Below are 25,074 nucleotides of genomic sequence, written 5' to 3'. Positions count from 1 at the left end.
AAGTTAAGCAAGGAGGTGGGGTTTTCAGAGGTGGGGGTGGCTATTTTTGTGGCCATCAAGTAAACACAGACGCTGGTCTGAGTAATCAAAACCAGCTTTGGGAGAAATTCACCTCCCAAGGGGAAACAACAGCGCCCACTCCTTGACTCTTTCTTCTCCACCTTGACTCTTTCTTCCACAGTGCCTCCAGGTTCTGTGTCTCTTGCTCTGTCACATTTCTGCTGACCCACTGGTGCCAGTGGGATAAAGGATACAGCCAGGGAGCACAGAACAACAGGAAAGAAAGCCCTTTTTCAGAAGCACTAAGTGGTTAGGAAAAACCCCAACAGCGTGGGGGAAATTCAACTTCTTTTGAATTACCTTTTTGCATTAAGCATTTTGTACGATTTAGTTGTCTCGTGTTCTCCTTCTATCCCGTGTAACCTCTCTTTTCACAATTATATAAACGTTTAAAACAAGCAAGCAAGCAAACAAACCAAAACAACCCAGCTTCTCGGAATTCTGTTTCTCTCCTGGCCTTGGCTTTCTCCGCATGAGTACATAGAGCAGTATATCCATGCGTTTTAGGTTCCCATGCAGGTGAGAAGGTTTCAAAGCTTCTTTCAGTTCCAAGACCAAAGGGAGCTTTGTCGTCCCCCTCAGTATAGGTTGGATTCATGAAATCATCATGTATCAGATTCAATTCTTAGAGAATGGATCAAACTGCTCAGAGACAGTGTTTTCTTATTGCTCGTTGTATGACTGACCAGCCTCTAAGTATGCTGGGAGCATACTCAAGTTGATATTGAATATGGCTTTTTAAAAAATCCTTGTATAATCTAAGGACCTCCAAATTACCTAACTAAATTGTGTATAATGGCTATTTTTTCCCCTAGTGGCCCTATCTCCCACATTCCCTCCCCCCATGTTAGTGGTATGAATTCTGGTTAATTCAGCTAGGTTAGCAGTCCCTCGAGCCCCTGCCTCTTGGATTCAACCAGACTCAAGCATTTATTGTAAACTCCCACGTTCTTAAAATGAGAACCAGAGGCTTCTGAGGCAAGATGGGCTTTGAGGAGACATCTAACTCCAACCCAGTCTCCTGGAGGTGCAGGCACACAGATTCTTTCCTGTAACCAAGGTCCTTTCTTATTTTTAAGATCCTAGAGTTTTCATTTTCATAGTCTTCCATAGTTTTCACTTAGGTATTTCAAGTACCTCCCTGTTAGAAATTTCATGTTTTCTTTTTTTTTTAATGTTTATTTATTTTTGAGAGAGAGAGTGTGTGCAAGTGGGGGAGGGGCAGAGAGAGAGAGAAACACAGAATCTGAAGCAGGATCTAGGCTCTGAGCTGTCAGCACAGAGCCCGACATGGGGCTCGAACTCACAAACCATGAGATCATGACTTGAGCCAAAGGTGGACGCTTAACCGACTGAGTCACCCAGGTGCCCCAGAAATGTCATGTTTTCAAATGGCTCCTCCCACCTTTTCATCTTTTCGTTTCTCTTACAACTGGATTTATTTCCTCCTAAGAATAGGTTATGCTGTTTAAGATCAGATCAACTTCTATGTCCATCAGCTGAAGATCTTAGAGCAATCTTAGTGGCTGTAGATCACCCAATAATAAATCAACGTTGAATAATCAGTGTAGTCCAGTTAGGATCACCACCTGAAATTTACTTCAGTCAAGAGGAGAGTCAAAAAGTTCATGATTCAATCACATTGCCCTATAGTTGTCACAAAGCAGCGAGCTTATTCCTACAGGCACAACCACAAAGTCTCTTCCCCAATGAGTGCCCTTCCCTGCAGGGGCCCCCGACGTGTGGTGGCTCCCCGCGGTCAGCACCTGGGCCATTCATCTGTTGTCACACTCTCTCCTCTCCCCCACGTCAGTGTCCACGGTGCAGTGCCCGAGCTTCAGCCACTACTCTGTGTGTACCAGCAGCTGCCCAGACACCTGCTCCGACCTTACAGCCTCCCAGAACTGCGCCACACCCTGCACTGAGGGCTGTGAATGCAATGAAGGCTTCGTCCTCAGCACCAACCAGTGTGTCCCACTGCACAAGTGTGGCTGTGACTTCGACGGCCACTACTACACCATGGGGGAGTTCTTCTGGGCCACGGCCAACTGCACGGTGCAGTGCCTATGCGAGGAGGGCGGGGATGTCTACTGCTTCAACAAGACATGCCGCAGTGGCGAGGTGTGCGCTGTGGAGGACGGCTACCAGGGCTGCTTCCCCAAGCGGGAGACTGTGTGCCTGCTCAGCCAGAACCAGGTGCTGCACACCTTCGATGGCGTGGCCTACGCCTTCCCCGCTGAGTTCTCCTACACCCTCCTCAAGACCTGCCCCGAGCGGCCTGAATATCTGGAAATTGACATCAACAAGAAGAAGCCCGACGCAGGGCCGTCCTGGCTGCGGGGAATTCGCATCCTGGTGGCTGACCAGGAGGTCAAGGTCGGAGGAGTTGGGGCTTCAGAAGTCAAGGTAAGACTCCTGCTGCCCCTGGGGGTTTTCTGATGCGTCTCGCCAAGTGAAGGAGCCATGCTCTTTGGGTGTACCTTTCTGCCTCTGACCATGCGTGGATTCCAGGAAGGCAGTGACTTTGAAGTAGGAGCACTGTCTGACATTCGGCACCAAATCAGCCTCTTGGGGGGTGAAATGGAGTGAGGTTGGAGTCTCTCAAATTAAATATGGCTAAAGCAGGACTAGGTCTTCACAACAGCCAATGCTTACTGGAGGCTTACTGTGTGCCAAGCACTATTCTCAGCAGTATCACACCTACCCTATGGGGGATATGTTTTCATCCTCATTTACCTTTTACATATGAGAAAACTGAGGCTCAGAGAGGTTAAGTAACTTCCTCAGGGACACATGGCCATAAAGTGATATGTGAGCCCAGGCAGGTTGGCTTCGAAGTCTGTGCTCTTTACCTTGTACTATAGTGACTCTCCTACCTATAGATGAGAACCCACTGGGGTAATGCAAAGGGTACCTGCTGTCATACCTCCTGACCCTCTGGCCTGGTCTAATAGATTCATCATTAGGCATCCACATCATAAGTTGTACGAGGACAATTAGGAATCATCTAGTTCAACTATTTGTTCATACATGAAGACCCCAAAGGGCTAAGTGGAGGGTGGGGAGCTCACACCTGAGTGGTGGCAGAGCTGGCATGACGGAAGGAGAGTTTCCCTACTCTTGGCCCAACATGAAGTCTAATTTAGAAGACAGAAGTCAATGTGGTGCTGTAATGTGCAAGAAGATAAAATGCACATCCACAGACTGAAAAGGCTGTTTTCATTCCCAGTGACACATTGGCAGAGATTAATTTATTAAAACAATGTAAAAGGTAGATAAGATGAATGGACAGCTAGATAACTGTATGCCTCCAAAGGGCTAGGACACAGGAACAGTCAAATTTGAAGGAATGGAAGGAGCCAGAAAGGTAGGGAAGAAGGGGCACCGTCAGTGAAAAGGAGCCGTCACACAGAAGGAGGAAGCCACATATATATCAAGACCACTTTTGCTCACGTTTCACTTTTGTTTTGGGCCAGCTTAGGGGTGTATGCATACACAAATCAATAGCAAATGTGTTGAATCAGAAGAGTCGAAAGAAAGAAACAGAGGTGCCCATGAGAACACAGTTTGCGTCTGTCTGCGTGGTTTCCGTAGACTGTCAGATTCTTGACATTTCTCAAAGGGCAAGTCACTGGGCAGAACCATGTCTTTATTTCAAAGCTTAGGAAATCGTGGGTACTCCGTGTGCATCTGGAATCGATGATGGTGATTTGATTTTTTTCAGCTGAATGGTCAGGAAGTGGAATTACCATTTTTCCATCCTTCTGGGAAGCTGGAAATTTATCGCAACAAAAACAGCACGACGATAGAGTCGAAGGGTGTTGTGACAGTCCAATACACCGACATTGGACTGCTGTACATCCGGCTCTCCACCGCCTACTTCAATTGCACCGGTGGGTTATGTGGCTTCTTCAATGCAAACGCGAGTGAAGAGTTCTGTCTCCCCAACGGCAAGTGCACAGACAACCTGGCGGTGTTCCTGGAAAGCTGGACGACCTTCGAAGAGATCTGCAACGGGGAGTGTGGGGACCTGCTGAAGGCCTGCAACAATGATTCGGAGCTGCTCAAATTTTACCGGAGCCGCTCCAGGTGTGGCATCATCAATGACCCCTCCAACAGCTCCTTCCTCGAGTGCCATGGGGTGGTCAACGTCACCGCCTACTACCGCACCTGCCTCTTCCGCCTGTGTCAGAGTGGAGGCAACGAGTCAGAGCTCTGCGACTCTGTGGCCCGGTACGCAAGCGCGTGCAAGAACGCCGATGTGGAGGTGGGCCCCTGGCGGACCTATGACTTCTGCCGTAAGTCGGGGCTACCTGATGTGGGAGGTCACCTGGGGGGTGGAAGAGTTGAGCTCCAGGACAGCCTGATTCCTGTGTGTCCCCTCCTCATCTGATGTGTCCTTTGGAAGGCCCATCACCCCAAACCAACCTTTTCCTCACCTTTATTTCTGTTTCTAATCACATAGTATCTCTTCATTAGTATCTCTTCATTGTAGAAGGATTAGCCATCCTCTTGACTCCTGGTTTTATCTAGGGCAGGATACACATCCTATCAAAGACTAGAAGTCTTTGTGATGGCCCCATCGGTGTCTTCTTTCTTGGCAAAGAAGGGCTCCATTCTTTCAACAGAAGGTGATCAGTCAGGGTGCCTTTCATGGAGTAGAGATTAGGACTGCTCCCTGGGGCAAGCCTGACAATGGCCATGAAGAGAGTCCCACATTGCTGTTTTTTCATTTTGTGCCCAGAGTACCTGACCTCTCTCAGCAGGGCAGTGGCAGTACTAGCAGTAATTAGAATAGTTGCTGAGAAGACCTGACATCTAACACCCTGGGCAATGGGGGAGACCAGTGGGAAGAGTGATGTATAAAGGCAGGAGGAGTGGCTGAGAGGGCAGGACCCATGCCTGGAGCAATGACTAACCCCACCTGGACTTCAGCACCCATGGCTTTCCCACCAAGAAGATCAGCCCTAAACCCAAACCAATGCCACCATTAAGATTCCATCGTCTACGTCTGTGTATCTTGCTTCTACTCTGTCTCTTTCTAAGTTTGTTTATTTCTCAAATTTTTTTATTTTGAAGTAATTTCAAAGTTGCAAAAAAAGTTGCAAGAATATCTGTGTGCCCATTACCCAGACTAACCTATGGTCAGCATTTTGCCCCATTTGTCTTATCATTCTTTCTCACGTGCTCTCTCTGCATTTGCAAGTAAGTTACATACATCATACCCCTTGGCCCCTAAATACTTCAGTGTGTATTTCCTTACAATAATGACTGTAGTTTACAGAACAACAGTATAGTCACTGACCTTAGGACATTTAACATTGATATAATTATTTAATATCTATATTTCAATTTTGTCAATTGTCTCATAATGTCCTTTATGGCTTTTTACCCCTCGATATGAATGTAGGCTAGGACCACATATTGTGGTTACTGCTGTCACGTCTCTTTGGTCGCCCTTAATCAGGAAGAGTTCCTTAACTTTCTTTCTCTTTTGTTACCATTTTTAAAGATGACAGCCTCCCACCTTTTATTATTTATTTATTTATTAATGTTTTATTTATTGCTGAGAGAAAGAGAGAGAGACAGCGTGAGCAGGGGAGGGTCAGAGAGAGAGGGAGTCACAGAATCGGAAACAGGCTCCAGGCTCTGAGCCGGCTGTCAGCTCAGAGCCTGATGTGGGGCTTGAACCCACGAACCATGAGATCATGACCTGAGCCGAAGTCGGACGCTTAACCACTTAACTGACTGAGCCACCCAGACACCCCAGCCTCCCAGCTTTTTAAATAGAAAGGCTTCCCATTTGGATTTGAGGTTTCCTCATGATTAGGTTCTGCTGTGCATCCCCTCTCACACTCCAGCAGAGGTGATGTGTGGTTTTCTCATGGTATCACATCCCATGTGGGAGCTGTGTCTTTCCAGCCTCCTTTCAGTGGTGATAGGCACATTAGTCCCCTGGGCAGGTATCAAATGTCTCCACTCTGCAGGCACAATGTTTTTTCTCTTGCAACTAATGAGCACCCCGTGGGAAGACACTTTAAGACTGTGCAAGTGTCTTGCAGGGAGAGAGAGAAAGATTGATGAAACAAATGGGGCAAAAATGCTAACTGTAGGCTGATATCAAAATCCCCCTCCTCAATTTAGTGCCCATTGATATCTTTGCTTGTATCAATCTTTAGCATGATGATTACAAATGGATGGTTTCCAGCTCCAGCACTCTGTCCACTTTTACCAAACAATAGATGACATTCTACTATAAGTAAGAGCCTTCCATCTCTTCTGTGTGTTTGCTTGCCATCTATTTATATCTATCTAGCCAGCCATCCACTTATCTATCTCAGTCATCTTTTTTTTTAATTGAAGTATAATTAACATACACTATTATACTAGTTTCAGGTATACAGTATGATTCAACAATTCTATACAATTCTCAGTGCTCATCACTATAAGAATACTTCTCATTCTCTTGATCTATTTCGCTCCTCCCTCCACCCACCCTGACAACCACCAATTTGTTCTCTGTATTCATGAGTCTGTTTCTTTTTGGTTTGTCTTTTTTTTCTTTGTTCATTTGTTTTGTTTCTTTTTTTTTTTTTAGTTTTTATTTATTTATTTTGAAAGAGAGAGAGAGAGCACATAGGGGAAGGGCAGAGAGAGGGAGAAAGAGAGAATCCCAAGCAGGCTGCACACTGTTAGCACAGAGCTTGACACAGGGTTCAAACTCATGAACTGCAAGATCATGACCTGAGCCAAAATCAAGAGTCAGACACTTAACTGAGCTACCTAGGTGCCCCGTATTTGTTTTATTTCTTAAATTCTACATATGAAGAAGATCATATGGTATTTGTTTTTCTCTGATTCATTACACTCAGTATTATGCCCTGTAGACCCATCCATGCAAATGGCAAGATTTCATTCTTTTTTTTATGGCTGAATTATATTCTGTTGTGTGTATATATATTTATATATAGGTAAGTATATAGAAAGAGATTATAGATATAGATATAGATATAGATATAGATATAGATATAGATATAGATAGATATACACACACCACTTCTTTATCCATTCAGCTATGGATGAACACATAGCAACCTGAACGTAAATCATCTATCTTATCAGTATGGATGCACAGATTCCTATTTTTTCAATTATTTATATTTCCTATTACATTTGTTAATGATTTTGATGTTAAAATTATTTCATGTTTGGCCTCTGGGAGCCCTTCGAGTTGCCTTCTGTGTCCTTTCGCCATGCCTTTGTCATTTTCTTACTTTCTGGCGTAACAAGATGCCCCACATTCATCCTGTGGCCTTCTCTGCCCCATTACTCCAAGAAGCCCTAATTCCCTTGGGTGAAGAATGTTGCTAGAAACCAAGATCTGGGTGAGGCTTATCCATTGCTATTGGAGTATTCCTGCTTTGCCACTAAGCCCTTTCAACAGAAACGTCTTAGAGCTAAGAACTAACACACACATAAACATTGCATACCTACCTATATACATTACATATTTATTTGTCTTTTTTTTTAATTTTTAACATTTATTTTTTATTGAGAGACAGACACACAGAGCATGAGCAGGGGAGGGGCACAAAGAGGGGCTCTGAAGCAGGCTCCAGGCTCTGAGCTGTCAGCACAGAGCCCGATGTGGGGCTCAAACTCACGAAGTGTGAGAACATGACCTGAGCTGAAGTAAGATGCTCGACCAACTGAGACACCCAGGCACCTCTATTTGTCTTTTTAAATCTCTAGTTTCTGAGCTCTTTCGCCCAAGGAGCATGTGGCTACTTCAGTGGCTGTCATCCTGGAGAAAGGCTATGATATTCTTGGTGACCCTTAGCCACACTGGGAAGGGATTAATAGCAGATGCTGTGAATCCTACAGCTGGAATTCTGGATGCATCCATATGTCACCTACAGGGAGAAAAGCTCCAGGGTTTTCCCTGATACCACATCCAGAGGGACCTTAGAATATGTCCCCAAAGCCTTTTTAAAATTTTTAAAAATTGTTTATTTTTTTAATGTTTATTTATTTTTGNCGCCAAAGCCTTTTTAAAAACCTGCCTCCACATCCTCTCCTGGCCTCTCTGCAGCTTATCTACTGTGATCTCTGTTCCTGTTCCTGCCCTCAGCTTTCTGGTTGCAGTTCATTCCCGGCACAGGGTTACTGAGTATGCCCCACACCAAATCCATTTGGTTGCCAGGCCATGACCACTGTCCTTTCACACTGTGTCCTCCAGCCAGCAGGAAGTGTTCCTGGATTGCTTTCGTACTGCATAGAGCCATTTGGTAGCATCATTGGCGCTAAGTGCGGTAGAATGGGGATGACTTCCTCTCTTCCTGGTGTGATGGCTGCCGAGAATAGCTTCTCAGCACCCCTTTCTGCAGAGCTGGAAGAGTTCTTTTAAATGCCTTTTTAGAGAGAGTCATGTGGACAGAAGCAGCAAAGGAGAAGACGCTTTCCTCAGGTGGAGGGTCAGGGCTCACGCTTGAGACACCCCCAGCACATATCAGCCACACCTTGCGTACATGGCTCTGGCAAGAAGGACAGGAGCATGCACATCTGATTAACGGAGACTCGGGTGCTAAGGGGTTAATCTGGTTGGGATCTCGTAGCCTGGGGATTGGACCGGGCAACAGCTGCAAATCAGGAACACCATATTCCTTGGACTCAGAGAGAGACGAACACTACCTCTGTGTTCAAATATTTTTAACCCACCCTCTTGTCGGCAGAGCCAGGCTGCCCAATTAAATAATTTCACAGAGGCATTCCAGGGGCCAGGGGAAGTTTTATCACTTCACGTCTGTATGTTCCAGACTTTCAGGCAAATTCAGACAATACAATAAGTCGTAAAGTGAGAGCCATTTAAATAAGTCATGTTATTTGCTATCACCATAAACCTACAGTCAATGTTAGAATGCTCATAATTTAGAGACAAATGTGAAAATCCCTCCATACAGACATATTTAATCAGTGCTGAACTAGCCTTCAACTCCAAAGCCGTATGGTATTGTAGTCAACGGGAGTGGAGATGGTACTTTAGCCCAGAGGAAAAGGATTGGCTTTCAGCGCATAGTGCAGAATCGTGGAGTTGGTACTTGTGGGCAGAGCTTTCATTACCATGCAATTTATTTCTCTGTAGTGTCCTCTCTGTCCTTGGATTGTAAAACACTATCAAGGAGGGATAGTATGCATAAAAGCTAAAGAAAGTTTTAAAAAGGCAAGATCCTATTCTCCCAGGTGATGATGGGGACCTTAACAGATCTTTAGACTACACAGACATGTAGGTAGAATTCCTTCTGGCTCCTGGATTCATCCATGCCCGGGCCAGGTCAAATTCTGACAGACTAAAATAATAAAGAGACATGGAAAGGTTGCCCAGAGCTTGCTCTGGTGCTCATGGTGGTGAGCAGCACATACTGTGAGCATTCTGTGTGCTGTACTTTGTGACTCAGAGACTTGATCTATCAGGGAAGGCTTCTGGACAGAGGGGCAAGTTGAAATGCATCTTGATAAATGGGTAGGATTTGGCTTTTTGAGGTCCATCCAGGCAAGGGAAAGAATGTGAGCAAAGAAGGTGGCAGTGACCATGGGCAGAGGAGGTAGAGGAGGGCAGAGGAGGTAGAGGAAGTCAGAGGGCACAAAGAGCAGAGAAATGAAAGGCAAAGAGAGAGCCAAGTTGTAGAGTAAAAATGCCTACATAAAGTGAATCCTAAAAGAAGGGAGAGTGAAGAGGGGAAGGGCATACTATTTAATGAGACTGTATTATAGACTTTGTATATTAGGTCTTTAACCCTCAGAATGACTGTACTAGGTAAGTATTGTCCTCACAGATAGTATCCACAGTCTCTATGGTCCCCAAGTGTAAATTCTTTCCAGAACACTGTCTCTCTCCAGAGTCCTTGAGTCAGGGGACTTAGCACTGGGAGATCCAGATTTGAATCTCTCTGGTACTTATGGGCTGGATTAAGTTAAGTCACTGAACTTGAGTTGTCTGTAAGATAGGGATGATAAGATTTTGCTTACCTCCCGGGTTGTTGAGCAAAGTTATGCCAAACTGTCAACAATGGTGCCTGACACGTAGGGGCTGCCTGCTAAGGCTCAGCATCTCTGAATCTTCTATACAGAGAGCTAAGTGCACCAGGAGCACAGAGGCACAAGGGGTACACTGAACCTTTGGTCTCCCCAAATGAGGATGACAGGAGTGCTGAGCACCCAGCATTCATCGAGCTCACTCTGCTGTACGAATAAGAGTACACGTACAGCGTGCACACACTCCCATGCATCAAGCGAGGGCACACATACTCTCCCTGACCTCTGTCCCTTTCTCAAGCCTGTCTTTTTCTTGGCCACCCTCAGCTCTGGAATGCCCGGAGAACAGTCATTTCGAGGAGTGTGTGACGTGCACAGAGACATGTGAGACCCTGGCCCTGGGCCCCATCTGTGTGGACACCTGCTCTGAGGCATGTCAGTGTGATGAGGGCTATGCCCTACAAGGCAGCCAGTGTGTCACCCGGAGCGAGTGTGGCTGCAACTTCGAGGGGCACCAGCTTGCCACCAATGAGACCTTCTGGGTGGACGTGGACTGCCAGATCTTCTGCTACTGCAACGGCACAGACAACAGCGTCCACTGCGAGAGCATCCCGTGCAGGGATGATGAGTTCTGCATGGAGGAAGGTGGCTTGTACTACTGCCAGCCCCGCACTGATGCCTCCTGCATCGTCTCAGGCTACGGCCACTACCTGACCTTTGATGGCTACCCCTTTGACTTCCAAACCAGCTGCCCATTCATCCTGTGCACCACAGGGAACAGGCCAAGCTCTGACACTTTCCCCAAGTTCGTTGTCACAGCCAAGAACGAGGACCGGGACCCATCGCTGGCCCTGTGGGTCAAGCAGGTGGATGTGACTGTGTTTGGCTACAGCATTGTGATTCACAGGGCCTACAAGCACACGGTGCTGGTGAGTAGTCATGGGCCGGACAGCGGGCAAGGGGGTGTGAGGATGAGGATCCTGGGTCCATGGGCCAGACTGCAGCTGAATCAGGCTGGCCTAGAATCCCAGGAGAAGCATGGGATGTTGGAGCAGAGAGGGGCCCTGGAGATTTTCTGTCACTTTATCTTACAGATAAGGGCACTGAGCCTCAGAAAAACATTCTGCCCAAATACAGGCACCAAATTGGGAGCTGAAATGGTATCCTTCGTAATGTCGCAGAGTGTATTGGAGGCAGCACGGACCTAGATTCGAATCCCAGCTTGGCTAGGGCTGTGTGTCCTCGGGCAGTCACTCCATCTGTAAAAGAGAACACATGTCTAGCAAGGGCTAGGCGTCTATAAGTGATCCTACTGCCCAAACTACCTCCCCCTTTGTTGAGATCAGGATGGTATTTCCCTTCTCTGGCCTCCCACCTCTTCCAGTCTCCCTGTTGGCCCTTCATAGGATCCGGGACTTCAGGAGTCTTGCACACAGTCGGAGCCCATCAGGGGCTCTCCTACAATCTCCCTACTCAGTTGGGTGTCCATTTCCTCTTTTTGCCCTCCCCTCCCTTGATGAGGACAGGGGCAAGTGGGGGGTGAGGAGCTCTGTGTGCTTATCATCCAGCCTGAGGACACCACCCCGGCAACAGACCAAGGTTCTGCTCTGGGCACAACTGGGAGCATTAACGAGCTGGCCAGCAGCTTCGCTTTGGGGTTTTGGAGGAGCCGATATGGGGGGTGAGCCTTTTACCATTATCCCCGCTGATTTGCAGCATCATTTATCTCTAAGGGGACTCCTTTTCATCTTGTATACATTCTCTTTTAAAATTCTGAACTGTTACTGGGGAGTTTCCTGAGCAACTTTCCAGATCTCATTCCTTCCTTAGAATCACCTTAACCTCCTTCTCTGACAAACAGAGGCTTCTGAGCTTCCTAATTGTCTGCCCCTTTGCATTTATCTGAAAATGTGCCTTCTTAGCATCTAAGGCAGAGGTCTCACTGTGCCCATGTTTCTTCCCTTCCTTAGATATGATACCCAAAGCCCTGATTGCTTTCCTCAGTGTTTCCCAGAACTGTAGGTTCCTGTATCCATGATGGTATGAATCATACTGTAATTTGGGGGGATGTTCTTGTCTAACTCGCTCAGCACTAGTCATGGGCCTTCTTGAGGGCAGGAGCCCTACTGAATTCATCTTTATGTTAAATGAACTCATAGCATCCACTCACGGCTCCGTACGTTTGTCAAATGGATGAACGAGGTGGCGTAATAACCTTCTCTACTAAGGATCCTAGGACTTTCATTTTGCTGCCGGTCACTTCTTCATCGATCTGTGAGATTAAATGGCCACGGAGGTGAGGTAGGAATACATCAGATGCCTTCCCTTTAGCCATGTGAGGTTTCCAGTAGATGTCCAGGTTGCTGAAGCTGCCCATTGCAATAACAGCCCTCTCCTCCGTGTTGTCATCATATGTGTCAAAACAAGCCTATCAGTCATTTTGTCCATGTGGTTTGCATCCTATTTGTCCCTGTCTCCTCATCTGATCTACTTCTACCCTTAAATTTGTACATTTTCTTGCGGTTCCTTATCTCCTTGACATTCAGCATTCTTCTACCATCCTACCTTGTAGGGTTATTTTCTTCTTTTAAAATAGAACTTGCTCGAGGCGCCTGGGTGGCTTAGTCGGTTGAGCGTCCGACTTTCGCTTAGGTCATGATCTCACGGTTCGTGGGTTCGAGCCCCGCGTCGGGCTCTGTGCTGACTGCCAGCTCAGAGCCTGGAGCCTGTTTCAGAGTCTGTGTCTCCCTCTCTCTCTGACCCTCCCCTGCTCACGCTGTCTCTCTCTCTCTCTCTCTCAGAAATAAATAAAAATATTTATAAAAAAAAAAATAGAACTTGTTCACAGGTCCTGTCCCAACCAGTGTATGATGAAATTGCATTTTCTGCCTTGTGTTACATGCTCTTCGGCATTTAGGTATATGGACTCCTGAGACGTGCGTGCTGTTTTCTGACCCAGTTATTTTCCCACGTACACCATTGGAGCCTCATGAACACTTACTCTTTTTATTGTGCCGTCCCTTCTCTCGTTCGTGGTAGCTGATTCCTTGCTCTCACTGGGAGCCTCTCTCCCTTGCTTCCCGCTCTAGAGCCAAGGCCCTAACAGAGCAGCTCACCTTCCAGGCACATGTCCTTCCCTGGTCTCATGGGATATGGCAAGAGCCATGGGAAGTATGGCAGCTCATCTCTTCCCCCATAAAGAGATGGGGAGGGAAGGAAATATTCATTCCCTGGGGCTACCATCACAAAACATCACACACAAGGTGGCTTCGAGCAACAGAAAGTTATTCTCTCACAGTTCTGGGGGCTAAGAATCTAAAATCAGCTCCTAGCTTCTGGTGGTCGTAGGTGGTCCTTGGCCCATGGCACCATAACTGTCCTCTCTGCTTCGTCTTCACGTGGCCTTCTTCCCTCTGCACCTTCTGTTTCTCTATGACAAGTCTCTCCCCCTTGAAGGACACCACTCATTGGATTTAGGACCCACCCCGGTCCAGTATGATCTCATCTTAATGTAATGACATCTGCAAAGACCCGATTTCCAAACAACGTCACATTCACAGGTACCAGGGGTTAAGACTTCAGCCTATCTTTTGGGAAGGGTGGGGAGGGGACACAATTCAACCCACAACAAGGGGTAGTGAGTAATGGTCATCAAGGAGGAATCAATTAAAGGGGTGGAGGGACGGGGCAGGAGGAGCCCTTGCCAAGGCCCAACTTTCTAAGTCACCCAGATGTCCTGAGTGCCCAAGCTGTGAACTCAGAGTATGTAGCTTCCAAATCTCTGACATGAAGATCAAATTCAGGATGCTTGAAGGTTCTTTTCTTTGGGGGCCTGAGGGATAGATTTAGCATTTACTTTGAATTATTAATATGCATTACAAGATCTGCTTGTTCAATGATTTGCATTTGTTTTTCCCATGATGTTATTATTAGTCACCATCTCTCCCTGAGAAAAGAATAATGGCCATCCCAATGACAGCGTGCAATAAAGTGTGGGGAAAACATGGGTCACTGCTGGTGCTCTCAGAAATGGAGGTGACATGGAAGTGATTCCTTGGGACACAGGGTCCTTCTGTGACTCTGATCTTTTTGTGTAAAGTGGTACTGAAGGATATAGGGAAATCCACTAAGATAAGAGACGCTAGAAATAAATATGATATCTGTATCCCACCTGGAGTTATGGGTGTGGGCCACCGAAGGTGAGCCACTCCTGGGGACAGTACAGCAGCCCACATCTCAGCCACCCACAGCCAGAGCTCCTCTGCCCTGTGCCCTGGGCTTCAGCACAGCTTCATGGTCTAGGACAAGGGGAAGGCCTTCAGGACCCTCACAGCCAGTGTCTTTATCTCTTACTGACAATCCTGTGGCCACCAAAGAAGAGTGAGGTTTTGAGCATCACCCTGACTCAGTTTGGTTTTGGGGGGCTTATATTGATGCCTATTCTGTGCCAAGCTTTAGGGGGTAGAAAAATGAGTCAAATTCTGAGTTCTGTCCCAAGAGAACTCAGAGTCTAGTAGGAGACAAAGACGTGCTAGTATGTTATGTCGATGTAATGTGAAGTGCTCTGAAAATGTGTCTCGCGGAGAGTCGTGAGCACAGACGGCCTGCGCCAACCTGGGGGGCATAAGGGAAGGCTTTCTGGAAGAGGTAACCCAGAGCTGAGCCTTGAAGGAGTATGTTAGCCAAGCTGACAATGAGATAAAAGTATTCTAGGAAAGGAAGATATTAGTGAAGACCCAGAGGGCTAGCAAAGTATGGGGGACCTCAAGACATCGGTCTTCCTATGAGGAGGTCTTNATGTTAGCCAAGCTGACAATGAGATAAAAGTATTCTAGGAAAGGAAGATATTAGTGAAGACCCAGAGGGCTAGCAAAGTGTGCAGTATGGGGGACCTCAAGACAGCTGATGAGGCCACAGAAGCAAATTGGGGCCAGTGGTGTAAAAGAAAGTTCTTTGCTAAAGATCTGGTATGTGGTCTTATTCTTGATGCTTAAGTGTTTGAAATAGATTTCCTGACCCCTCCCCAAGCCCTGTTCTCTTTTTCCTCTGGATCTTCCTGCTCATCCATCTGACTCTTCTCCCAACCCAACCTCTCCCTTCCTGTGACTCCTTTCCCTCTGCTTCTTCTCTCTCTCCATTTGTCACCCAAAGAGAGAGAGATAAAGAGAGATTAAGGGGGGGGGCAGTGACATTGGGAATGGGGGTGGCACTCATGGGGCTTCAGAGGCAGACAGAGGCTGTGCCTGCCCAGCTGAATTGAAGGGGGTTTCTTTCTCTGGGTGCTCCTGGGCCGTGACAGAATTTGCAAGCCCTTTGGTTTGAATCTGGTTACACTGCCTCCCCCAAAACATTGCCTCCTGCTTGACACCCACTCTGTAGCCAAGAATACAGAACACAAGGAGACTCAGGAGGGAAAGCAAGTTGGCACAGGTGAGCCTCTGGGTGCACAGCTTTCAGTGTGGGGCTTCAAGGCAGGTGGGAGTCCCGTAGCCTCCGCTTCCCTCAGTGACCTTCCACACCTGTGTTCTGTGTCTATACCCCTGGGCCTCTTGGTTCACAAAGTCATGCTCCCCAGGCGCCATCTCCGTCCTGTACTCAGCCCCCGAAATTACCTGGGTCACCTCCTCTCTTCTGGGTGTAGAGAAAGAGGCATCCTCTCCCCTCCATAGGCCCCTCTGCCTGTCTATCTCTGTTTTACCATCTCAGGATCTCACCTATTTGTCATCACCTCTCCCTCCTGTGTTAGGGCCTTCTCTTCAACCCATTAACATGTTCGTTCTAGTGCAAACCTTGACCCTGAGTCACCTCCAGCTTCTACTCAGTCTCCCTCCTCCCTCCCTTTCCAGTTTCTTGGAGAGAGCCACCCCTGCTTCTGAATCTCCCATTTGCTGTTGAACTGTGTTGACTTCTGGTCTCCGTGCTCTGCTGAAGTTCTCTTATTATGGCCACCAATGCTTCTTTTCTGCAAAATGAATAGGTCTTTGTTAGGCATGATCTCATGGCCTCTGCCATGAGTGACATTCCACATAAGGTCTTCCATGATCCAGACCCCCTCCCCCCTTCCCCGTCTTCATTTCCCACCACACCCAAGGCCACATTTTATGCTCTTGCAGCACTAACTTGCTGTGGATCTTCATATTTATCAGGCTTTTTCTCTCTAGTCGGCCTGTGCTTGGGCTGTGCCCTTTTCTTGGGACTCCTTGTTATTCATCTCATTCCCCCCTGACTGTCTTCCTTTAGGACTAGGTGTGCAGATCATCATCAGTTCTGTCCCCAGGCTGAGTCTGGTGCCTGTGCATCTGTTTATCTTTATCATTGCTTTTATCAGATGATGTTATTAGTATCTGTTTAGGTACTTACCTGTGAGCAACTAGGGGCAGGGCCCTGTGCATCTAGCACAGTGCCTGAAACACAGCAGCGCCAAATGAATGAATGAATTCTGCATAGATAAGTATTCACAGAAGAGGAGATAGCTGAGTTACAACATGAAGGGTGAACATTGACCCACAGAGAGGGAGGGCAAGGGGAAAGATGTCATCGCTGGCCTGGGTCAGGTTCTCTAGAGGCAGAGTCTGACATGGGGATTCTTAGGAAAGTGAAGTAAGCACTAAGAGGACTCAGCAAGAATGTGGTCTGAAGTACTGTCCAGCTTCACCCTGGGCCACCACGAGCTCTGGCACATGACCTGCATACAGAGTTGGCCCCCTATGTTGATTTGTCATTAGAGTGGAGATCCTAATTTTCTGGGCTTCCATTTGGCCAAAACCAGGTGTGAGTTATCATTAGCCCACAGTCACAGTGGCTGGGGAGAGGGCCCCAGGCAGGACCTAGAAAGCACCACCACACTTGCAGCAAAGGAATTGGCATGGTGAAATGGCACAACTTGGTCCATTTGGGGAACTGCCAAGTGTTGGGTATTGCTGGAATGGGGGAAGTAAGTGGACTGGGTCTGAGAGACATGGGGGCCGCTCTGGGAGAGCCCTTTGTAACATGCTGAGTGTCTTAGACATTTTGCTCAAGCCATGAAAAGGGTTTGAAGTATTGAATTAATGGCTTTCAATTGCATTAAAAAATGGTGGAGTGGCAGTAATGAGTGAATGGAGGAAAGGGGTAATACCAGAGCAAGGAGACAAGTAAGGGAAGTATTCATTAGTCAAGGTGAAGTTGGTAAAAGTCTGAGCCAAAGCAGTAGCAGTGGAGATGGGGGAGTTTCAGATAGAGGAGAGATTAAGGTCAGAAGGGAAGGTGTCTCTGGTCAGAGAGCTATCTTTGAACACCCCCAGAGGAACAGTCACCTGGCTCTCTCTCGAGACCAGCTCTCCCCTTCGCCCTCACAGTAATGTCTATGCATCTATCCAGCCAAGGGCTACAGGATTCGGCTCATCTGAATCAAGAAAGGGGCAGTCCAAAGGCAGTGCAGTTCTGGAGTTGTATGTTAAGGGATTTCTTTGTTTTATGAATTAAAAATATAAGAGAGGAAACATGTGTCAAGGTCCCTCTCAGCATGAGGCATTGTGCTAGGCACCTGGCGGGTAACGAGGGGAAGATGGATATAAAGATCAATAAAGTGTGGATCCTGCCCTCAAGTTGCTCATGATCTTGTAGGCGAGACAGAAATGCAGACAACTAACCAGAATATAAGGCAGATTGTGATGTGTGCCACCTCAACAGCAGTGTACAGGTGCTTGATCTTGGCCAAAGGTGAAGAAGAATACGAATATAAATAACCTTCTGGTTGCCCAGATGAGAGGGTGATTAATTCTCACAACAGGCTCAAACAGTCTTGCTTTATAGGACAGGCGACATCTGAGCGGGGTCTGGGAGGAGAGAGGGAGGCTGACGGGTGAAGAATGGCATCTTAGGTAGAGAGACCAGCAAAGTCAAGTCATTCGTCATAGGGGGAAAAATCCCAAAGGGATTAATAAACTGGGTCTTACCTAAAACAAACCCACAGCAGAGCTGGAAATAGAAACACTGGCGTTTTAGATTTCGGTCTTTTCATCTAAACTTTAATTGAATTCTTATTACCCTCTCATTACCTTGAGAAAACAGTTTGAACTCCTGGGGGAAATAATGCTATGTAAACAGAAGGCACCAAAATAAATAGGTGTATTAGTGTAGGAAGGATAGTCATTTAAGTCTGTTCAAATCCTAATAATAATAGTTGACTGTCATAAACGACACTGCATGCCAAGATTGCATTCAGTCCGCTGTGACCCCCCTCTGGGGCTGCTGCTCTCAAGACAGATCATTAGGAGAAGTGGGCGTTCCCTGGGCTGACTATATTCCTCCACTGCAACCCTCTCTCTCCTGTAGGTCAACAACGAACGCTTATATCTGCCCCTGAAGCTGGGACAAGGGAAAATAAATATCTTTTCCTTTGGCTTCCACGTGGTGGTGGAAACTGAGTTTGGCCTGAAGGTGGTGTACGACTGGAAGACCTTCCTGTCCATCACGGTCCCTCGGAGCATGCAGAACGCCACCTACGGCTTGTGCGGCCGCTACAACAGCAACCCCGATGACGACATGGAGATGCCCATGGGCCTGCTTGCTTCCAGTGTCACTGAGTTTGGGCAGAGCTGGGTGAAGAGGGACGCTTTCTGCCAGGTTGGCTGTGGGGACCGCTGCCCTGCATGTGCCAAGGTGGAAGGGTTCTCCAAGGTGCAACAGCTCTGCAGCCTGATCCCCAACCAGAATGCCGGCTTCACCAAGTGTCACAGCAAAGTCAACCCCACCTTCTTCTATAAGAACTGCCTGTTTGACTCCTGCATCGATGGCGGCGCAGTGCAGACGGCGTGCAGCTGGCTGCAGAACTATGCCAGCACCTGCCAGACGCAGGGGATCGCCGTGACTGGCTGGAGGAATTACACATCCTGCTGTGAGTCCTTCCCTCCCCCTCTCGCCTTGTCTTGATTGCCTGTGGGTGGACCAGTATTCCAGCCCCATAGAAGTCTACTGAGCAATCGAAGGATACGCATTTAGACTTGAGTGTGACCTCTGAAACAAGATGTGTAACCTCCCAGAGCCTCCATTTCCTTATCTGTGAAATGGGAATGTTACCTCCCATTTCATGTGTCGCTCTGAGGAGGAAATAAAGTCACGTGCATACAGCACAGAGCACCGCATTTGGCATTTGGACTCAGCAAGGGCACAGCAAAATTTTAAGAAAGGAGTAATGGGGGAAGAGGTAGTGAGGAGGTTCGTTAGTTTGTTCTAGAACCTCACAGGCTCCTCCCTGTGCTGGTAACTTACATGCTTTCTCTGTGCCATTCTGTTTGGCTCATATATGTCACCTATCAGTCTTTGTGTTTATGTAACAGCAGAAGGTTAAAAGGACTAGCAGAAGAATTAGAGCCTCTGGATTCTAGCCTTGCTCTTTCCTTAAGGGCTGGTGTGACCTTGGAGCATGTTGCTTTTCCCCCCTGGTTCTTGGTTTCCCCCTGATAATGCTGTGATAACACCTGCTGCCCACACCCTTTATGCTACAGAAATATCCAGAAGATCAAATTAGGTAATTGTACGCATAACACACTTCGTGCATGCCAAGTGGTGGTGCTGTTATACTAACGCTTGCTCTGAGCCAAGCCCAGTGCTAAACACTTTATCAACATTATCTCGTTTATTCTCCTCAATAACCCAATTAGTCAGGGAGGAACAGAGACTCAGAGGAGTTAAATAACTTGCCTAAGGTCATATGATCTTGGTGGCAAAGTCAAGATTTGACCTTCTAACCCCAAAGCTCTTGCTTTCAACTCATATACATGATGCTGGTGTTCTATGTACTGGAACACATAATTTGCCTGCATTTAGCACATTGTAATAAGAAAAGATTGGAAGGAGAAACCACCAGTGGTTTGGCCAGTCTGCCGTGGTTCATTTTCCCGTCTCCATCTCATTAGCTATGGCAAATTTCTTTTGGGCCTAACTGTATGAAAAGGCTATAAATGGATGCTGAATACTCAACACTCTAAATAACTGATCCAGTGGGGGTCCCAGAGAATAAACCCTTTCCATCCTGAGAAAGGGGAGAGTTGGATGAAAACCCAGTAACAGTGCTGTAGTTCGATGCGCACACGACTAGTTTATATCCCACATGATGAGATGTCAGACATGGGGGAAGGATGGGAGGAAGTAGGGAGAGGGGGGGAAAAGACGCCAGTACCATTTTATCTAGGCTCAGTCCTGAGAGAGAGGTGGTGGGGAGGATGTCAGCGGGAGTGACTATCCAGACTAACTGATCTCTGGCAACTTCAGTGAAATAAATACGCCTGTAAAAAAGTCAGCGTCTGGATATGTCCCCGGAGCTACCCTGGATTCATTGGGGTCGGCATGGTAGAGCCCGAGAGCTTGTCTTCACCTAACTCAGAAAACCAGGCTTTGGACTCAGGGGCCTAGAAACGGGGCAGGATCAAGAAACTCCTCTGGGAAAGAGACCACCTGCTTCCTCTAGAGACCTGCTCTAGGGAGTTCTCTCTTTTCCTGTGGCCATGTCATGGCCACTGTACCACTCGCTGGGGTGGCTGGGACGCTCACCCAGGGCATTGTATTTGCCAAAAGCCATTGCTTCTGGCTGCAGTATGCAGAAAAACCATAGGCAATGACTGTTTTTGGAGGAAGCTAATGTCAGGGACTCTCACCTTAAATTACGGGTCTCCATTTTTGTCACTCATGGGAAGGAAAAGGAATGGAGTTAGCAAGCCCCTTCCTTACCTGTGAAGAAGAAAGTCTCCCCCTCCTACATCTATCAAGCCCGAACCCATAGGGCTAAAAATGTGCAGGCTGCAGGATGGGGAATGGGTTTTGAAAAGAAGACTCTTTAGGATACAAAGACCATTTGTTTCTTGCACTTCTGCCTCTCCACCAGCAACGCTCTTCTCTCCCCTCCTCAAAGTTCTGCACAGACTTTGATTGCCTCCTTTATACATAGTCATGGGCACTCAGAGCAGAGTCTGTCCTGTTTTACCTTTGTCCTTCGGCCCCATCTCTGCCAAGACCAGTTGCCTGCCAGCAGGGCTTAGACGGATGCCTCATGGCCAACTGTCCTCATCATTAACGGGGGTAGACTTTCCCCTACCTTGGCATTTCAGGATGGGAGGGGAGTAAAGATCCGAAAGACAGCTTCTGTTGAGATGGATGATGGTAGCGACTAGGAAAAAGAAATGCTAAATTAAGAGGAAAAAAATTGTACTTTAAAGGAGGTATGTGGGTGGGGATAGGGGGCGGGCACAGTTGGAGGCAGCTGAGTTTTCCATTTTGAATTTCAGAAGCAGAGAAAAGCCGCAGGAGACGAAGTCCTAACTCAGCCATTCAATCCAAGAGATTGGTGAACACAGAAAGCCTGTCGTGAATAGGGTTGTTAGTAACTATATCTGACTCGATGTTAACCTCTGAGCAGTGAGGGCAGGGTTCCCATCCCCTGCCCCCCACCCGCAAGGATTAATCCAATTCAACACTCACATGTTGAGATGTGAGAAATTGTGTTTTCAGGGAAAAAAAGTCTGAAATTGTCTGTTAAACTTACCCCTTATTGGTGACAAGGTAGAATGCTGTTGTTTTTTAATGATATTGGCTATTCCTATCAATGCGATAATTTATTACTCAATTACCACATTTGTAAGTGCATTGGGTGCAAGTTGGACAAAGGGGAGAGGGAGGTCAGTTGTCTTAATTACTAACCTTTCCTTAACATTCAGTCAGCTGAGTCTATCATTCCTTCAGTCCCCTAATGGGATACTTAAATTAGCTTTGTAGATGATGAGTCTACAGTAAGCAGGAGGAGAATAAAATCATATGCATAACAGTGACTTGGCTCTGACTGTGTGCCAGGCACTATTCTAGGTGCCATATGAGTCCTCACTCATGTTCTCCTCCCAACAACCCTGTAAAGCAGGTACTATTAATAGTCCCATTTTCTGGAGGAGGAAAGTGAAGCTCAGAGAAACGCAGGAACTTTCCCAAGGGAAGTGGCCACAGGCAGCGCTCTTTATCTGGGTAGTGCTACCTCTCCGACCCTGACAGATCGGGGGCCCCAGGGACTGGGGACCCCCCAGCTGCTATAGCAGGTGTACAGGAGGACCTCTACAGGATCAGGTCTGTGGGGGCCACTGTGAGAATTAAATGTGATGATGGCTGGTGATCTGTGCCACCCCATGCTTGACACCTGGTGAGCGCTCAGTCAGAGCTGAGTGTCATTTCCATTCTCCCTTTTATCCAGTGTCCTGGGGCCCACGTCTGGTAATTAACGGTTCTCTTACACAGTTTTCGACAGATTCAATTCATTCTTGTTGAATGAATTCTCCTACTACAACGGTCCCCACCATTGAGAGCAGAAGCTGTCATTGAGGTCCCAGGCACTGGACCAAGAGCTTTGCAAATTACACCTCATTTTATCTTAACAACTACTGGATGAGGGAAATGTTATCTCCATTTTACAGAGGAGGAAACAGAAGTTTAGAGAGTGCAGGCAACCCAGCACAGGTGACACTGCTAGTTAGTCGCAGAACCAGGGCTCAAACCAGTCAGTCCAATCCCCCGGCCCGTGTCCATTGTATCGTACTACATTGCTTTTAAGGGAGAATCCACATGTCCTGCCCAACTGGGGCACATAGGCTAAATAAATCAGTGCACTGCCCAGGACAAGAGTCACCTTGATGATCACAGTTGAAGTCCAAGGGTAGAGGTATCATCCCCCTGCATCTCTTGGGTATATCATGTGGGTGGAGACAATCCGTATTAGGAATTGTAAAGGTTGCTTTCAAGAATCAAATGTTTCTTAACCACCTGCCCTGATCTCAGCGCTGTTCTTGACATCGTGGAAGAATCAGAAGTATAAAATAGTTTAGAGTCTTGTTGGGGACATAGGATCAGCATCCTTGCAACAACAATAGGCTAATTCGGTAGTGTATCTTCTCGGATATGAAAATGTATTGTAGAGCTTCAGTAACAAAACCAAGTTAACACTGGCTCATGAACAGTAAGATCAACCAGTGGGAAGTTGAGAAAATCCAGAAATAGGCCCAAACCCTGAAGAAAAATTAGTATTCAGTAAAACTGGCATTTCAAATTACTGGGGGGAAAATGTATTCTTCAATAAATAGGAAAGGGACAAAGGATAAAATAGAAGGGAAGGAATAGCTAAATCTTTCTTTCACTCCTCACTCCAAAATAAAATCCGGACAGAACCAAGATCAAACATAAAAATGTTAAGTTATAAGCGCACTCAGAGAAGACAAAGGTGTTTTCATCTTTGTTTTTGTTAACCTTTGTAGTAGAGAGGACCTTTTTCAGCAAAATGCTCAAAGCCATACGAAAACCCTGAGAAATTTGACAACTTTAAAATTCTAAATTTCTCCGTGGCAAAAAAAGCATAATCATATACAGAAAAAGATATACATCTTTTTCATATACAGGAAAAAGAGAAAAAGAAGAAGAAGCAACTTAAGAGACAAAATGGTCAACATTTCCTAACACATGACAGACAAAAGTCTATTTTTATTTTTAAAAAGCATTTACAGGGGCACCTGGATGGCTCAGTCAGTTAAGCGTCCAACTTCAGCTCCGGTCATGATCTCACGGTTCGTGGGTTCAAGCCCCGCGTTGGGCTCTGTGCTGATAGCTAGCTTAGAGCCTGGAGCCTGCTTCAGATTCTGCATCTCCCTCTCTTTCTGACCCTCCCCTGCTCACGCTGTCTCTCTCTCTCTCAGAAATAAATAAAACATTTTAAAAAAGTGTTTTTAAAAAGCATTTACAATTTTATAAGAAAAAAAGTTCAACAACACAAAATGTGCAAAGGATATGAAAAGGTAATTCACAGAATAAGACATACAAATGGATTATAAACAAATGTAAAGATAATCAGCCTCATAAATAATGGAAACTAAGCATAGGTCTAGTAATTATTTTTCCAATCTTTTTCTGTGGCAAAATACATAGAACATAAAATTTACTCTTTTAACTATTTGTAAGGGTACAGTTCAGTGGCCATTAAGTACTCACATTGTTGTATTCACATTGTTGTGTAACCACCACCACCATCCCTCTCCAGAACTCTTTTTATCTTGCAAAACTGAAACTCTACACCCATGAAACACTAACTTTCCAGCTCCCTACCCACCCCAGCTCCTGGCAATTAACTGTTCTGTTTTCTGTCACTATAAACTTGAAGAATTTGGATACCTCCTCTAAGTGGAATCATACAGCATCTGTCCTTTTGTGGGTGTTTTTTTTTCACTTAGCATTATGCCCTCAAGATTCATTCATGTTGTGCTATATTGCAGTTTCCTTCTTTTTTAAGGGTGAATAATATTCCACTGCATGTATACACCACATTTGCTTATCCATTAATCCATCCAGGGACTCTGGGATTGCTTGCATGTTTTAGCTATTGTGGAAAATGGTGCTGTGAGCATAAGTGTATAAAGATCTCTTTGAGAAACTTCTTTCAAATTTTTTGAGCATGCATCCAGAAGGGGCATTGCTGGGTCGTATAATAAATCTATTTTTAATTTTTTGAGGAACTTCCGTATTGTTTCCCACAGCAGCTGTATCATTTTCCATTCCAGCCAAATTGCATGTGTTCTTATTTCTCCACATCTTTGCCAACAATGAGTTTTCTGGGTTTTTTAAACAGTAGTCACCCTAATGTGTGTCAGGTGGTATACCTTTCACTATAGTTTTAATATTTATATCCCTGCTGATGAGTGATGTTGAGCATATATTGGGCTACTCATATGTTATTCTCTTTGGAAAAACGTCTGTTCAAGCCCTTTATCCATTTTTTGAATTGGGTTTTTTTGCAGTTGTGTTGAGTGTTAAGAGTTCTCTATATATTCCCATCAGTAATCCTATCTATAATGGAGATATACATATGTCATATTCATATATGATATTTAATCTTTGGTACTTCCAAGGATCAGAAGGTTTGGTGCTAAAGAGTCTATGAGGACGTGGGAAAGTAAACATCCTCATATAGCCTTGGTGGGA

General features: G+C 46.3%; 1 protein-coding gene across 1 annotated transcript in view; it reads left to right on the top strand.

Moving 5' to 3' along the window:
• TECTA (tectorin alpha) overlaps positions 1 to 25,074 on the top strand; it is a 70,608-nt gene that overhangs the window by 21,858 nt on the left and 23,676 nt on the right. The window contains exons 8-11 of the mRNA XM_077776680.1: positions 1,874 to 2,466; positions 3,785 to 4,358; positions 10,420 to 11,021; positions 18,409 to 18,970. Coding sequence (XP_077632806.1) covers positions 1,874 to 2,466; positions 3,785 to 4,358; positions 10,420 to 11,021; positions 18,409 to 18,970 — 2,331 coding nt within the window. The remainder of the gene's footprint in view (positions 1 to 1,873; positions 2,467 to 3,784; positions 4,359 to 10,419; positions 11,022 to 18,408; positions 18,971 to 25,074) is intronic.

This window comes from Crocuta crocuta, unplaced genomic scaffold (genome assembly GCF_008692635.1).
Source record: "Crocuta crocuta isolate KB4526 unplaced genomic scaffold, BGI_CrCroc_1.0 scaffold271, whole genome shotgun sequence".
In the NCBI taxonomy this organism is placed as follows: domain Eukaryota; kingdom Metazoa; phylum Chordata; class Mammalia; order Carnivora; family Hyaenidae; genus Crocuta; species Crocuta crocuta.
Note: the sequence above shows the minus strand (reverse complement) of the source record. Positions and strands in the feature narration are given on the sequence as shown.